Here is a 17,277-nt window from a genome sequence, read left to right on the forward strand (position 1 = left end):
TCAGTAAAGAAAAGTGCAAAGACACGAATGCCAGCTTGTTTTGGATAATGATTGTACTATATTTAGGTCTCAGAAAATATCTTTCCAGTAGTGTCAAAAATTTGGTTCAACGTGTTTCTCTATTTTTTATTCCTGATTTGTTTTATAAGGATCAGAGAAAATTTTAACAGAGTCCAATTCATCTAGTGCAAGTTTAGTTATATGACCTTGTTCCATTTGTGCTGTTGAAAATTCTCTTCATTTGCCTTGTTCTTTTTTGCATAACTCTTAATAGTTCTCCCCCATGAAACTCACTTTCCACATTTAGATGGTTACAGAATTGCTCTGTTTTGCTTGTTTAGTGCCAAGATTGTGTTTCATAACAGCAATTTTAGAGGTGTGCCCTGATTGATTAAAACAGATCTATTCCTACAGAAATTAGACTCTCAATTGGACTTGGATTTTTTTTTCAAAAGATTGCAGCAGATGTTAATCAAATTCTACAAGGACCAGCAATAAATTCCCTTATCCCTCTCGCTCCTAGATGAATATCTGTAGGATTTATTGTCAATTGATTATTATTGTCATATTTTCATTGAACATTTGTTACATTATAATTTTATTCCTCATATCTCTTCTTATGCATACACTTTATGACACTAAGAATTTATCACACTACTTTCTATTTTTTTTTATCTGAGAAGACTGTAATAGCACTAGGAAATCTCAGGCTTTATGGGTCAAGCAGTATTTTAAGTTTTTGTATGACCTGACGTAAATCAAACAAATTCTTAAGGGGAAGATCTTAAAGGGAAATTAAAATATCATATTGAAAGCTTGCTACCTTACTCTCATCCTAATTTAGTTTGAATTTTTAAATTGCTAGTGGCAAGGACACTCAGCCAAGAGGAACAGACAGTGATTTAACAATATAAATTGTGCTCTAATGAGGTTCTTGCAATCCAATTGTTACTTCTGAATAAAGGAGCAATGATTTCCTTTTCCTTCTTAGGTTGTAACTGCCAGACCCAGGCCCAGTTAATGTTTTTACTCTTTTTTTAAAAAAACACAGAAACTCCTGTGCAGTATTTACCTCAGGCTCGTGTAGTTTCCAATTCATTTGTTTGATGCCAGGGATCATTTTACAGAGGACCCAGTGGCAGAGTCCAATTTAAAAAATGAGCAGTCATTCCCCAAAGTTCTATGGTGGAGAGCTCCCATGGCAGCAAGCACAGCTGGCCCATTAAAAATTGTAGGTTGCCCTTTTATCACTTGCAAGCAAACAGATACTCTCTGCTCTGCATTCCCACCTCAAAATGAAAGTTTACCTTTCATTTTCAAGTGTCAGGTTGGCTTGATAAGAGTGCAATAAATATTAACAAATTCTACTTATGATTGCCTTAATGTCCCTTTTCCTCTGAATAGCTTTCCACTATATTTACTTTCCACTCTGCCGCCCTCCATTCAAATCCTGTTATTCACTCTAAAAATTAACTCTGGATTCATTTAAGTCCAGCTTGGATAATTTTTCCACTAACTAGAAATGAATTACAAGTATAAAATATAATTATTGTGATCAGCTCAGATTTGGAGTGTTAAATTTAAATTCCTGCACAACATATCTATCCTAGGTGAGGTAACTAGATACTGATATCTCAAGGGTTAACATTAATCAGCAATTTATAATTACATTAGTAAGAAGGCAATTTTTTAAAAATCCATTTACTTTATGGATAAAACAAGAATGTTACTGTAAAAACACTTTCCACTTATAGCACAAATCTGAACACTCCATTACTCAATCCATAAGGAGCAAAGGAATGCATCTCAAAGATCAATGGAAACTGGTGCCTCCAGTCATAATGCCCATAATCTATGTCTGTGAACTTAATCTTTTAATTACACTTTTTAATAGTATTAATTCCACATCAGCTGTAGCAAACAGTTAGTTGTAAGATTACAAGACTTTTCTGATCAGTTTTGCAATGGCATTCTAAACTTCAAATAGCTGCTTAATTTACCATGCAGCCCTGGATTGCCCACTTACTATAACCGAATCTGATGTGGATCTTGGCTTGGATTCATTATTAGGTATCACTCAACAGATACATATGGAAGAACTTGGTCTGATATATGATAAAATTTCTAACTTGAAAATCTTATGAATCTATGTTCATGATGAAATCAAAACTAATATAAACAATGACTTTCTGTGATAATGGTCAGGTTTCTTTCTCTTTTCATGGACCCACGGTATGAAACTACAAGAAGTAGACCAGCTCATTGCGGCTATGGATTATGTCTCATGGATTTAAGATAGCATAAGAAAATAGAGAAAAGTGCTAATTCAAGCATTGGTCATGAAGAGGTTCACGTTGATGGATCAGAGTAAAAAGGAAGTGGCAGAGACAGATCAGGTTCAAGTTTATTGTACACATGTATACTGCCAAACGAACCAACGTACCTCCAGACCACAGTGTGCAACACAGTACACATAATTCACACACAATACATAAAGTAACATTACCACAAATAAATTAACAAGTAACAAGGTGTATATTTGTCACAATTTTAAAATGTAAATAGTATAATGCTACTGGCGCTTCATTTGTGATTGGGCCTGGGTGGAGGCAGGGAATTCAGTGGTCTCATAGTCTGGGGAAAGAAGCTGTTTCCCATCCTAACAGAACTAGTCCTAGTGCTATGGTACCTCCTGCAGGACTATGGGGGGGGGGGGGGTCAAAGAGATTGTTGAATAGCAGATTGAGCTGTCTTAGTGGAAGAAAAAAGGGTTTAGGTTGGTTTATAGTAAAGTTCGAGGGTCTGCATTAGTAGCACATTTCCAAAATGGAATTCCTACCACTGCATATTGATTTTCTGTAGTCATTCATTCATATAAATAACACATTTTACAATTGGCTCCTGTTAGTTTGAAAGGTACCCTTTCCCTAGCTTCATGGTTTTCATTCAGTAAACAGCAACCTACTTTGTTACTAAGTTTGCAAACACGAGAAAATCTGCTGATGCTGGAAATTCAAGCCACTGACCCGAAACGTCCACTGCACTTTTTCCTATAGATGCTGCCTGGCCTGCTGCATTCCACCAGCATTTTGTGTGTGTTGCTGTTACTAAGTTTCTCACAAAGAAGCTTCAGTTTTGAATGTAAACATCAGATCCTTTGAGCATTAATGTTGGTGTTCCTCTCCAATTTTATTAAGCAATAGTGATGATCAACATTTCCAAGAACCCTTATAGGTCACTAAACTACAAGGCTATGATTTTCGCACTTCAGACATGATTTCTGAGACGTTAAATAATTACAGCACTACTCGCATTTATTCAAAAATTTAATTTTATTTTTATTTTCCAGCAACAAAGGTCACATACTTCATTCTATCACATAAATCATCTTCTTTGTAGTTAGGGATTAATTCTGGCAAAGACAAACTAGGATTCATAGTAGAGAAAAGAAAAGAAGCATATCTTTGTTTCTTCTGCTAAAGTTTGTTGTGGCCATACAAGCCTTGCTTCCAGGTACTTTGAAGCCAAAGATTATAAAGTTCTAATACTCATAACTGCAGTGCTGTGTCACTGTAATTGATCTGCTCGCTCTCTGATACAAGTGATAGAAGTGAGAGAAGTTTGCTCTCCCAAGACTCTTACCCATTTCATGATTCTAATACTACTTTCAGTTCCAGTTGTGCCTACTATTCATCATATTCTTGCTAACAGTTACAAGTTTAACCAGAGAATAAAATCAAAATAAATGCCTCGGTTTTTTAGAATGCATTTACTTTCATGTTAATTTCCCACATGCTGAGTTTATTTTAACTTTTTACCTTATTATGACCAAGTAATTATTTTGTGAAAAAGGAAAACGGAAGTTATGCCTTTTCAGCATGACGAGAAAAAGTTAAAAGTTAAGCAAGTGCAAAGGCAACAAAAGACGAAAAAATACAGGGGCAGATTCAAGTTAGCATGAAAGGTAGATGTTCAATAGCAAAAGTAATGATATTGCAGGCAAATGGGATAATAATTAGGCAAGATACTAATGGCAGCCTAAGTAAACATGGAAAAAGCAGTATATTTTGAAACTGAACTCAGTGTTTAGTAAGAAGTGCTGTGACATACCAAGGTGAAAGGTGAGGTGGTGTTTTTTGTTAAGATTTGTTGGCTGAGGATAGAAATGCCAGAATGGGAATAGAGACACAACCAGCAACTCAATCATGCTTACAAAGGGAGGTATTTGCTAAAATAATGGATTGTGAGCAGTGAATTCAGTGGGGCATATCTTCTGTCTCAAAAGAAATACTGAATTCAGGACTTACCTGCTTCAAATCCTGATCCTAATTTAGGGTCTCAACCCAAAATAATGACCACATCTTTGCTTCCACAGGCTTGACTCACTAAACTTCTTCAACAATTCGATGTTTGCTCCCCATTTGCGGTCCATTGAATCTCCATGCTGAATTTCTCAACTGGTTAAGTGCCCATCATAGGTGTGGGTTTAAACTAGCAGTGGCACTTCAGCAATGCTGCCTGTTTATAATGTACAGGTGGATCTTAAGAGTCCAACAGTACAGCACCAAATTCATTCTAATGAATGGGAGTAAACAAAGAAATTGACTATGAGCAGAAAGGTTAAGTGAAGCTTTAGAAAAAAATAATTCTATTCCAATTTTTATATTTTTTTACCTTTTTAGCTTACATTGTTGATGACTTATTTAAAGACAGGTTTCAAATGATTTTGTGATTAACAAGCACAGACTGTCAAAGTTGCTTTGTGTCTAGTTGGCTGATGGTGCTTGCACTCAATCAAGCCAAGAGTTGGCAACCAGGGTCCCAGCAGAATACGTCACCTATGGACAAGATGCAGTACATAAGAAAGCCATTGATACTAGGATAGTACAAGACTTGTCCCAGAAAGCTAAACTGAAAATATGAATTAGTTTCTTTACCATGGAGGAATGTTTGTGCCTCTGTAGTGAGATAGGAGGAGATAAAGAAGAAAGGGAGAAATTTACTCTGGGTGCTTGAGCTGGTTAACATTATCTCCAGAAAATCAAAAAGGAAGGAAAATAAGTATTTGGTGGCAGCAGTGTGTGGCATCAGAATGTGGCAGAAATAGATAATGAGTGTGAGATGCAAGGCTGCATGAGAAATCCTACTTTGGTTTGGAGGGAAGGAAATGGGATGATAACATAAATGCAGTTAATGGAACAGTTACAGTGAAAGGATGTGCCAAGAAATGGAATCCTTGGGTGAGTAAAAGACACACCAAAGTTAAGGACTTTGTCAGAAGAGATGCAAGGGTCAGAAAAAACTGAAAGGAGAGGAAGCAATGGGAAAAGGAATAGTTATGCGAGTCTCTATCATCAAGTATTCCTTTATCAAGGGTTCCCAAACTTTTTTTGTGTCATGGAGCCCTACCATTAACCAGGGAGTGGGAACCCCCACTCTGTATCCTCATCTGTTACTATCAACTAGGGTTGTCAAGGTTAAAGATTTCACATAATGATTTTGGGAGAAATTGTTTCCTTCTGACTTCAGAAACTTTGCTTCTCAGAAACGGAATCCTTACATAACCAGGATACTCTCACCCCATATTTCAGAAAATGAAAAAATGTATTAAAGAAAAGCAGAAACACTTTCCTTATACGAGTTTCAACCGAAGGTATATTTTTAACTTCTCATTATCTCTACATAAAGTACAAAACAGCAAGCTTTGACGTTAGCTTTCAGGAATAGTATTTATTTGGTAAGTGCATGAAATTTGAAGCAATTTAAGTTTTGTAAATTATGCTGACAAAAAGGCTCGATCAGTCAAATCTGCCAAACTGCAGCAACAAACAACAAAGCCAAACACTCCATTACTTCATAGGCAATCCCTTTTTCCCTCAGTTGTCATGAGTTCATCAGAAACTGCAATGCAGTTTCTTAACTTCCAGTGTTAACAAGATTTGGTTTTCTGGTGTAAGGTAGCAACAGTTATCAATAAAGCACAAAGTTAAACCCATTTAATTATTGTATTCTGCCCTTTCAGTGATTTTACTGCCCCCTTCCTATATTCCTCTCTGACTTTTCACCTCTTCTCACCTGCCTATCACATCCCCCTAGCTCCCCTCCTCCTTCCCTTTCTATTGTCCACTCTCCTCTTTTATCAGATTCCTTCTTCTCCAGCTTTTAGCTAGCTTCCTTGCCTCCCTCCCCCCCCACCTTTTTATTCGGGTATCTTCCCCCTTTCCTTTTCAGTCCTGAAGAAGAGTCTCGGACCGAAACGTTATTTCTATAGGTGCTGTGTGACCTGCTGAGCTCCTCCAGCATTTTGCGTGTGTGTTGCATTAATTTTGCCAAAGTGGCATCAAACAAGCCTCTTCACAACACATAAATTTGACACCAATCCCTGTAAATGGAAATTTCAAAGAGTGACTTTAAACATTTATTCCAGGCTGAATTAACTGATATAAAGACATAGACAGTTTTTTTTTTAAATTTGGTAAGTCAACAACCTACACAAAATGTATATTTACAGCATGGTATATTTACAGTGGTGAGTTCAACCCCACCATCTTTGAACTCTCAACCCATAACTTTTTTGAAACTGCATCATCTACTGCTTTAGGCAATAACTCCTCCTGTTTGCAGTCACCAAAATATTTTCCTGACACTCTTTCAACTTCAGGAGATGTAGCCAGGTAGAGAGAGGTCTCTGCTCCTTGTTCTGGTGTTTTAAAGAAAGCCCAGGACAGAAGCTTGAAGATTGGTTGCCCAAACAAAGGGATACTGATGTGTCTTCCCAGGTTTGTGCGTACAATGCCTGGGTGTAGCACATTTGCAGTGACACCGGTACCATCCAGACGTTTGGCAAGTTCACGGGTAAACAGAATGTTGGCCAGCTTACTCCTGCTGTATCCAAAACTTTTGTCATAGCTTTTTTCACTGTTCAGATCATCAAAATTGATCTCACCATACTTGTAGAGTTTGGAGGATACCACCACCACTCTGCTTGGGGCAGACCGTTTGAGGAGGTCTAGGAGGAGGTTGGTGAGGAGGAAGTGACCCAGGTGATTCACCCCAAACTGCATCTCAAAACCTTCCTCAGTTTTCATGTAAGGACACTGGAAAACTCCAGCGTTATTGATGAGAACATCTAGTCGCTGTTCTTCCTTATGGAGAGAAGAAATTGAGAGATATTTTTCATCCATGACATCGATGCATTGCTAACACAGAAGCAATTCTTGAATCTTTCTCAGAATAATCTACTCATGATTATAAAAACCTATAGGAATGGGAATGAGTGAAATTTTCAAATAATGAGGAATGGGACTTTTTAGAAAGACAGAAATAGAAGTTATGCATTAGGGAAATATAGATGTACATAGACAAAGATCTCTCCTTACAAGTAAGAATTTGTTCACATTTAATCAAGAGCATTGTAAATATGAGTTTTAAATAGGTGTCATTGTTGTTATTAGAAAAACTAAATTGTTTAGATGCAAGTGTATTGATCATTGGTGAAATATCAGTTTTCAATATGCCAATTAAATGCATAGAACACTTCAAATGAACTTGTGTTCCTTACATATTTAGAATTACTATACCTGTATTTAAATTTCATTTTATTCCAAATATGGTGAACTCATAATTGCTCTTGATTTGGCTACTCTTTCATGAAAACAAACTATTAACTTAAAGTACATTTAAAAGTTACCTAAAAGTATAAGTGGTCTTAATAATTTATCATAACTCTCCAGATCAGTTATAGTAAAAATGAACTGTCCACTAACTCAATTCTTGATCAATTTGACTTACAAAATTACACTACAAAAATCTTCATTGGGCTAGTTCATCTTAGCACTCAGCTAAAATGTACTCTAATCAAGTATGGAAAGGTTTGTACCTGCAGGAAAACAAAATGCTAATGTGGTTCACACTGTGGTTGGTAACTTTAGTGTGTGGGCATGGGAAAGAAAGCCTGTGGATGAGGTGGGTTGAAGCAAAGGCTGGAGTGAAATATGAAATTTATAATCTTAGAATGCTGGGGTACATATAAAGCTTATACAAAGTGCTATCCACTTAACCTTCAGTATACAACCCTCTCATTACAACCTGAGGTTTGGCTAGCACCCAAGCAACGTGATGCAACAACCTAAAATCAAATTGGTAAGGAAAAGTTTATATCCATAAAGAATCCCAGGAAAACTAAACCTCTAAGGTATAGAGAAAAAATAAATTTAATATAACAATTTTAGCTATTGTAATCTTGGTTGTGGATCAACAACTTGTGAAATTGTGTCCACATGTATAGCTCTGAAGCGAGCATGCCCACTGTGCAGGCCCCCCAACAACTTGCTCTCAATGGGCAGGTAATTAGTGGTTTGTTGAGTGCTGCAATCACTGAGAAGACCATCTTGCCACACGGGAATGTGATTATTAGGATGAATGTTTTAAATTGAACCCTATATGGCCTGCAACTTGAATGGAAAATGTTCAGACTTGATAAAATCAAGAGTTTACACACAGAAAAGGGATTAAGAGGATTATCTACAAAATCAAACAACACTGCCAAATGGCAATCGCATGTAAACAATAATATTGTTAACAGACCCATGATTTAAATCACAAATTTTCCATTTCACTAGTGGTGTCTAAAACAACTGTATAGTACACACAATATTGAAAAACAGTATTTCACATCAGAGGCAGATTTAGGAACAGATTTCAGAAACATAAAACCCTAACCTTTACATAATTTATTAAGGAAAGAGATACGCAATCTTGTTGGACAAACTAAACTGAAATTTTGTCTGAAGGTCATAAGTTACAAGATTCAGTGAAAACCACTCACCCACATCTTTAAAAGCTCAATAGACTGGGACAGTTCTACTAAACAGAGAAATTCCATCATTTAAAAGGGGAATCAAGCCCAATTTGAGCAACTGCACACACTGGTAAAAGAAGATCCTTGTGGGAACTTTGATTGAAACAATATTTTAGCTAAGAGACATGGGTTCAAAAAAGGACAGGACCAGATTTTCTTGTATTAAATAAAGCAGAAGCTAAGTGTTCCCTGTTATCATAGGATACTCTGACAGTAATTTCTAGCATTTACACAGACATATGTAAGAATTTCTGCTTAGAAGTATCTGTGAGGAATCTTCAGTCCAATTACTTGAAAAGCCCAATCATTGCTTGGCAGTGCAGGCACACTACTTTGAATTTGACACTGGAATAACAGAAATTCCTGATGGAATACTTGCATGAAGTTACTGGGAAACCATATTCCTTTATCTCTCAGAGAAAAATCTGTGCAACAGGTCTTCAACATTTTAAAGTGTCTTTTACGCCAACAATGTAGTAGATGAGCATAAACCAGCAGCTAGTCTCAAGCAACACACACAAAATACTGGAGGTCAGGCATCAGCTATGAAAAAAGGTACAGCTGACGTTTCAGGCCAAGACCCTTCAGCAGGACAGGAGAAAGAAAGATGAGGAGATGACCACTCCTTGTCTTTCTTTCTCCAATCCTGCTGAAGGGTCTCGGCCTGAAACGTGGACTGTACTCTTTTCCATAGATGCTGCCTGACCTGCTGAGCTCTTCCAGCATGTTTTGTGTGTTGCTTGAATTTCCAGCATCTGCAGATTTTCTCTAGCCAGTCTCAAGTTTGAGTTCTTAAAAATTATGTTTTTGGAATTGGTGATCTATTCACTCTGATGAACAAATGGCCAGACAGCCTTAGACAGAAAGCATTTGGAGAACAATGATATCCCACCAGGCTCAGTGTTGAACAGTTGCTCTTTTATTAATTATCTAGATATAGGCATTATGGACATAATATGCAAGTTTGCGGATATTACGAAGATTATGTGCATGTAGAAAAGATCTTGAATTGTTGGGGGAATACTGAGTTTGTAATTGGCAAACGATATAGTACTTGACCAGGATGAATGATGATGATGTGCAATGCTTCATGGAAAGGCATGAAAAAAGCTGAAGAGGTACTGTTGTACAAGGATCTTAGATGATTCATGAGGAGCTCATAGGGCATGGTCTATGATTGAGAAGACAATTTGTTCTAGGAGAGAGCAGAGATTATAATCCACAATTGTACATGAACAGGACTCAGTTATCGTAAAGAAGTTTTATTTCCAAATATTGAGCCTCAAGTTCAAACTGCCAGTGTATCCAGTAGACAAAAATATAGTTTTGGGTTATTTTCCAGTAAGGTATAACCTCCATTTATTACCCCAAGTGTTCTGTCATTAACCCAACACCAGGTTATCTCCACTTATTGGCTATTCAGCATCCAGTGCAACTCATATTTACAAGCCCAAGGTACTGATTCAAGTTGTTAACTTTTTCCCGTTTATTACTTACACTGTTAATTCTGTTCCAATTCATTTCCTACCCTCATTACCCATTACCCTTGCGTTATGATGATAACCTCAAACATTTGTTCTAAACTTTGTGTTAATTAATTCATCTAAACCCAAAAGATTCTATCCCAATTTTGGGCTCTTTCTGTCAGTATTAAGGACTGGAGAATTGCAAATATCACTCCTCTCTGCGGTCTGGAAAATTGAACATGTCACTCCATTCTTTAAGAAGGGAGGGAGGCAAAATACATGACATTATAAGCCAGTTGGGTTGACTTCACCAGTTGGCAAAATGTTATGGTCCATTATTAAGGATGAGGTTTCGAGGTACCTGGAGGCACATAATAAAATAGGTCAAAGTAATCATTTTTTCCATAAAGGGAAATCTTGTCTAATAAATGTTTTGACAAAATAACAGACAAAATAGACAAAGGAGAGTCAGTGGATGTTGCTTACTTGGATTTTCAAAAGGTCATTTGACAAGACGCCACACATGAGGCGGTACACAAAATAAGAGCCTATGGTATTACAGGAGAGATACTAACACCAACAGGGGATTGGCTGACTGGCAGAAGGTGAAGTGTGAGAATATAGGGGGCCTTTTCTGCTTGGCTGCTGGTGACTATAACGATATAACAATTACAGCACGGAAACAGGCCATCTCGGCCCTTCTAGTCCGTGCCGAACTCTTACTCCCACCTCGTCCCACCGATCTGCACTCAGCCCATAACCCTCCATTCCTTTCCTGTCCTATCCAATTTAACTTTAAATGACAACATCGAACCTGCCTCAACCACTTCTGCTGGAAGCTCGTTCCACACAGCTACCACTCTCTGAGTAAAGAAGTTCCCCCTCATGTTACCCCTAAACTTTTGCCCTTTAACTCTCAATTCATATCCTCTTGTTTGAATCTCCCCCACTGTCAATGAAAAAAGCCTACCCACGTCAACTCTATCTATCCCCCTCATAATTTTAAATACCTCCATCAAGTCTGGGGTATGTTTCGGGGTAAGGATGAATTGTACAAAAGGGATGGGTTGCACCTTAATAAGTGGGGCACCAGCATTCTGGCAGCCAGGTTTGCCTCTGCAACATGAGTGTGTTTAAACTAAATTGTGAGGGGGAGGAGACGAACTGGAAACATAAGGGTGGAGATAAAGGGAAAGTGAGAATAAGAAAAGTTAAGAATGACAGGAGAATCAACAGAGCAGAAAGCTCAAGAAGGGATCATACAGTATGGCCAAGTGAAATAGGAATTGATGTGGGAGGTGAGGGGAGTAATGAATTAAAAGTATTATATATGAATGCACGGAGTATAAGAAATAAAGTGGATGAGCTTGAGGCACAGTTGGAAATTGGTAAGTGTGGGAATAACAGAGACATGGCTTCAAGTGGACAAGGTCTGGGAAATGAATATTCAAGGCTATACGTCCTATCGAAAGGACAGACTGATGGGCAGAGGGGGTGTGGTGGCTCTGTTGGTGAGGAATGATATTCAGTCCCTTGCGAGGGAAGGGACATAGAATCAGGAGATGTAGAGTCAGTATGGATAGAACTGAGAAATTCTAAGGGTAGAAAGACCCTAACGGGAGTTATCTACAGGCCCCCAAACAGTAGTCTGGATATAGGGTGTAAGTTGAATCAAGAGTTAAAATTGGCATGTCGCAAAGGTAATGCTACAGTTGTTATGGGGGACTTCAACATGCAGGTAGACTGGAGGAATCAGATTGGTACTGGACCCCAAGAAAGGGAATTTGTGGAGACCCTCCGAGATGGATTCTTAGAACAGCTTGTACTGGAGCCTACCAGACAGAACGCAATTCTAGATTTAGTGTTGTGCACTGAACCGGATTTGATCAGGGACCTCAAGGTAAAGGAGCCATTAGGAGGTAGTGACCATAATATGATGTTTTAATCTACAATTTGAGAGGGAGAAGGGAAACTCGGAAGTGTCAGAATTACAGTTGAACAAAGGGAACTGTGGTGCTATGAGGGATGAGCTGGCCAAAGTTCAATGGAACAATACCCTAGCAGGGATGACAGTGGAACAGCAATGGCAAGTGTTTCTGGGAATAATGCGGAAGGTGCAGGATCAGTTCATTCCAAAGAGGAAGAAAGATCCTAAGGGGAGTAAGGGGAGGACGTGGCTGACAAGGGAAGTAATGGACAGCATAAAAATAAAAGAGAAGAAGTATAACATAGCAAAGACGAGTGGGAAGTCGGAGGATTGGGAAACTTCTAAAGAGCAACAGAAGGTAACTAAAAAGGTAATACGCGGAGAAAAAATGAGGTACGAAGGTAAACTAGCCAAGAATATAAAGGAGGATATTAAAAGCTTCTTTAGGTATGTGAAAAGGAAAAAAAATAGTTAAGACCAAAATTGGGCCCTTGAAGACAGAAGCAGGTGAATTTATTATGGGGAACAAGGAAATGGCAGACGAATTGAACAGGTACTTTGGATCTGTCTTCACTAGGGAAGACACAAACAATCTCCCAGATGTAATAGTGGCCAAAAGACCTAGGGTAATGGATGAATTGAAGGAAATTTACATTAGGCAGGAAATGGTGTTGGATAGGCTGTTGGGCCTGAAGGCTGATAAGTCCCCGGGACCTGATAGTCTGCATCCCAGGGTACTTAAGGAGGTGGCTTTAGAAATCGTGGACGCATTGGTAATCATTTTCCAATGTTCTATACATTCAGGATCAGTTCCTGTGGATTGGAGGGTGGCTAATGTTGTCCCTCTCTTCAAGAAAGGAGGAAGAGAGAAAACAGGGAATTATAGACCAGTTAGCCTGACGTCGGTGGTGGGAAAGATGCTGGAGTCAATTATAAAAGATGAAATTACAACACATCTGGATAGTAGTAACAGGATTGGTCCAAGTCAGCATGGATTTACGAAGGGGAAATCGTGCTTGACTAATCTCCTGGAATTTCTTGAGGATGTAACTATTAAAATGGACAAGGGAGAGCCAGTGGATGTAGTGTACCTGGACTTTCAGAAAGCCTTTGATAAAGTCCCACATAGGAGATTAGTGGGCAAAATTAGGGCACATGGTATTGGGGGCAGAACATACTGACATGGATTGAAAATTGTCTGGCTGATAGAAAACAAAGAGTAGCCATTAACAGCTCCCTTTCGGAATGGCAGGCGGAGACCAGTGGGGTACCGCAGGGTTCAGTGCTGGGACCGCAGCTGATTACAATATATATTACTGATTTAGATGAGGGAATTAAAAGTAACATTAGCAAATTTGACGATGACACAAAGCTGGGTGGCACTGTGAAATGTGAGGAGCAGGTTACGAGAATGCAGGGTGGCTTGGACAGGCTGGGTGAGTGGGCAGACGCAGTTTAATGAGGATAAATGTGAGGTTATCCACTTTGGTAGTAAGAACAGGAAGGCAGATTATTATCTAAATGGAGTCAAGTTAGGAAAAGGGGAATCACAACGAGATCTAGATGTTCTTGTACATCAGTCACTGAAAGCAAGTATGCAAGTACAGCAGGCAGTGAAAAAAGCTAATGGCATGCTTAACAAGGGGAACTGAGTATAAGAGCAAAGGGGTCCTTCTGCGGCTGTACAGGGCCCTGCTGAGACCACATCTGGAGTACTGTGTGCAGTTTTGGTCTCCAAATTTGAGGAAGGACATTCCTGCTATTGAAGGAGTGCAGCATAGGTTCACAAGGTTAATTCCCGGGATGGTGGGATTGTCATATGTCGAAAGATTGGAGCGACTAGACTTGTATACTCTGGAATTTAGAAGGCTGAGAGGGGATCTTATTGAAACATATAAGATTATTAAGGGATTGGACACGCTGCAGGCAGGAAGCATGTTCCTGCTGATGGGTGAGTCCAGAACCAGAGGCCACAGTTTAAGAATTAGGGGTAGGCCATTTAGAATGGAGTTGAGGAAAAACTTTTTCACCCAGAGAGTGGTGGATATATGGAATGCTCTGCCCCGTAAGGCTGTGGAGGCCAAGTCCCTGGATGCTTTCAAAAAAGAGATGGATAGAGCTCTTAAAGATAGTGGAATCAAAGATTATGGGGATAAGGCAGGAACTGAATACTGATTGTGGATGATCAGCCATGATCGCAGTGAATGGCGGCGCTGGCTCGAAGGGCCGAATGGCCTACTCCTGCACCTATTGTCCCCCCTCAACCTTCTATGCTCCAAGGAATAAAGCCCCAACTTGTTCAACCTTTCTCTGTAACTTAGGAGATGAAACCCAGGTAACATTCTAGTAAATCTTCTCTGTACTCTCTCAATTTTGTTGACATCTTTCCTATAATTCAGTGACCAGAACAGAGGTGTTCCAAATGACTTGGTGGTGTGCCCGCTGCTTTTCAGGTTATATGTTAATGATATGGATGATGGAATTGATGGTTCTGTGCCCAAGTTTGTGGATTATTAGGTGGGAGGGCAGGTAGTGTTGCAGGGAGACTGCAGAGGTATTTGGACACGTTAGGAGAATGGGTCAAAGAAATGGCAGATGGATTACAGTGTGGGGAAATGTATAATCATGCACTTTGATACAATGAATAAAGGGATAGACTATTTTCTAAACAGGGAGTACATTTGAAATAGTAGGCCAAAAGGACTTGGGAGTTCCTGTGCAGGAGTCCCTAAAGGTTAACTTGTAGGTTGAGTTGGTGGTAATTAAGGCAAGTGCAACATTAGCATTCCTTTCGAGAAGAATATAAAAGTAAAGATGTAATACTTGGACCAATCAGGCATCGGTCATTTGGAGTACTGAGAGTAGAGTTGGGCCCGGTATCTAGGAAAGGATGTGTTGCCATTGGAGAAGGCCCAGAGGAGGTTTATGTGTTAGTCTTACTCAATCCAAAAGTATTAAGTATTTACTCAGTGATTTTTATTACCTGTGATAGGCACCTATCATTCAATATATTTTGTGTAAAAACAGAAAATGCTGGAAACACTCAATAGATTAGGCCATAACTGTCAGGGTCACCTCCACAGATTTACACTAGTCCTTAGTCCACCAATCACCCCAGAATGTTTCCCTGTCACTCCCCTTCTTCTCTATATTGGCTACCGCAGCTCTCCACTCTTAGTCCAGATGCAGGTTTCGAATAGAAACATCGACAGTTTCTTTCTTTTCACAGAAGTTGCATGACCCGCTGAGTTCGTCTACACACTGTCTCTCCTGCCCAGTATTTCCCCGGGTATTATGTATTTAAGGCCGTTCCTCACCTCGAGAATCTGCCGGCAGAAACTCCGCACAGAGCTGAGAGAGGCAAGGTCAAGGTGGCGCACCACCACCTCCCCGGAGGCCCCGGCGTCGCCTCGCTCCTGTCGCCGGATCTCTCGGGCAGCCTCCTCAGCTGCTGCCAGGTCACGACAAGCCATGATAACCCTGGCCTGAAGCCGAGCTAGGCCTGCAGCCGTTGCCCGCCCAATGCCACTGTTGGCGCCGGTCACGATTACTGTTTTTCCGCACATGGATGCCGGTACCTGCAGGCGGTCCGTGCCGCCCGTCCCACCCGACATTAGCCAACGGCCAAGATAATAAGCGACCGTCAGCCCGGCCAACGACAACAGCAGCATCACACGGCACACAGCCGCCTGGTAGTGCCCAGGGCCGCCGCATGGGGTCAGCCTCGAGTCGGCACGGGCCAGCTGTCAATCACACCGGGCTCACGGATGACGTATCTCCCAAACGCAAAATGCTGAACGCAGCGGGTCAGGCAGCTTCTAAATTGGGAAATGGACAGTCAATATTCCCGGCCGAAACTCTTAATCAAGACTGCAAAGGGCGATGAGAGAAGTCAGAATAAAGGGAAGGGGGACATCTGCACACGCACGAGTGAATCCAGGTGGGAGGAGGGAAGTGGGAATGAGGTGTATAGCTGGGAGGTGATGGGTGGGTGTGACCAAGAAATGTAGAAGTCGTAATCTAGGAGAGGCCAATGATGACCATGGAATTCCCATGCACTTTTTTTTGGCTCTTCCCACTTACTGGAGACCAAAGGTGTAGCCATGGGCTCTGGCTATGCCTGTCTTTTCACAAGCCAGAGAAAATCTGCAGATGCTGGAAATCCAATGAACACACAAAATGCTGAGGAACTTAGCAGGTCAGGCAGCATCTAGGAAAAGAGTACAGTCGACATTTTGGGCCAAAACCCTTCTGCAAAACTGGAGAAAGAAAGCTGAGGAGTAGATTTAAAAGCAGGGGAAGGGAGAGAGAAACACCAGTTGACAGGTGAAACCTGAAGTGAGAGCGGATGAAGTAAAGAGCTGGGAAGTAAATTGGTAAAAGAGGCAGCCATGGAAGAAAGAAAAGTGGGGGGGGGGAACGAGCCCCAGAGGGAGGTGATGGGAGGGTAAGGAGATGAGAGAGGGAAAAGGGGATGGGAAATGATGAAGGGGGGGGTCTTTTCATTGGCACATGGAACAGTCCATATTACATGCCTACACTGGTAATGTTCCTGACCACTTTATCTACTTCATCAATGACTACTTCCTGCACCCATTCTGTCCTCATTGATTTTATCAACTTTGCCACAACTTCCACCCACTCTCAAATTAATTCAATCCATTTCCAACTGCTTTTTTCCCTTTCTTGATCATTGGTTCTTTCTCCAATTAGCTACTGACATTTTTTTTTGCAAAGCCACTTACTTTTATAGTTACATTAGCTACACTTCATTCCACTCTGTTATTTGCAAGAATGCTACTTCCTTCACTCAGTTCATCTGTCTCTGCCACATCTGTTTTCATTATGAAGCTTTCCATTCCAGGGCATCAAAGATGTCTTTTTTTCAGAAAACGGGAGTCCCTTCCACTGCACTCAATGCAGTCCATAAGACCATAAGACAAAGGAGCAGAAGTAGGCCAGTCGGCCCATCGAGTCTGCTCCGCCATTTTATCATGAGCTGATCCATTCTCCCATTTAGTCCC

The 17,277-nt window shown here is 40.2% G+C and overlaps 1 protein-coding gene across 1 annotated transcript; it reads right to left on the reverse strand.

Moving 5' to 3' along the window:
• Positions 1–3,350: 3,350 nt before the first annotated feature.
• Positions 3,351–15,967, reverse strand: rdh14a (retinol dehydrogenase 14a). The gene is given in 3 exon segments (XM_072251343.1): positions 3,351–7,145; positions 15,571–15,939; positions 15,941–15,967. Coding segments are annotated over 3 exon segments (1,020 nt in total). The 3' UTR covers positions 3,351–6,521.
• Positions 15,968–17,277: the final 1,310 nt, after the last annotated feature.

The sequence above is a fragment of the Mobula birostris genome, chromosome 2 (genome assembly GCF_030028105.1).
Source record: "Mobula birostris isolate sMobBir1 chromosome 2, sMobBir1.hap1, whole genome shotgun sequence".
Classification (NCBI taxonomy): Eukaryota; Metazoa; Chordata; class Chondrichthyes; order Myliobatiformes; family Myliobatidae; genus Mobula; species Mobula birostris.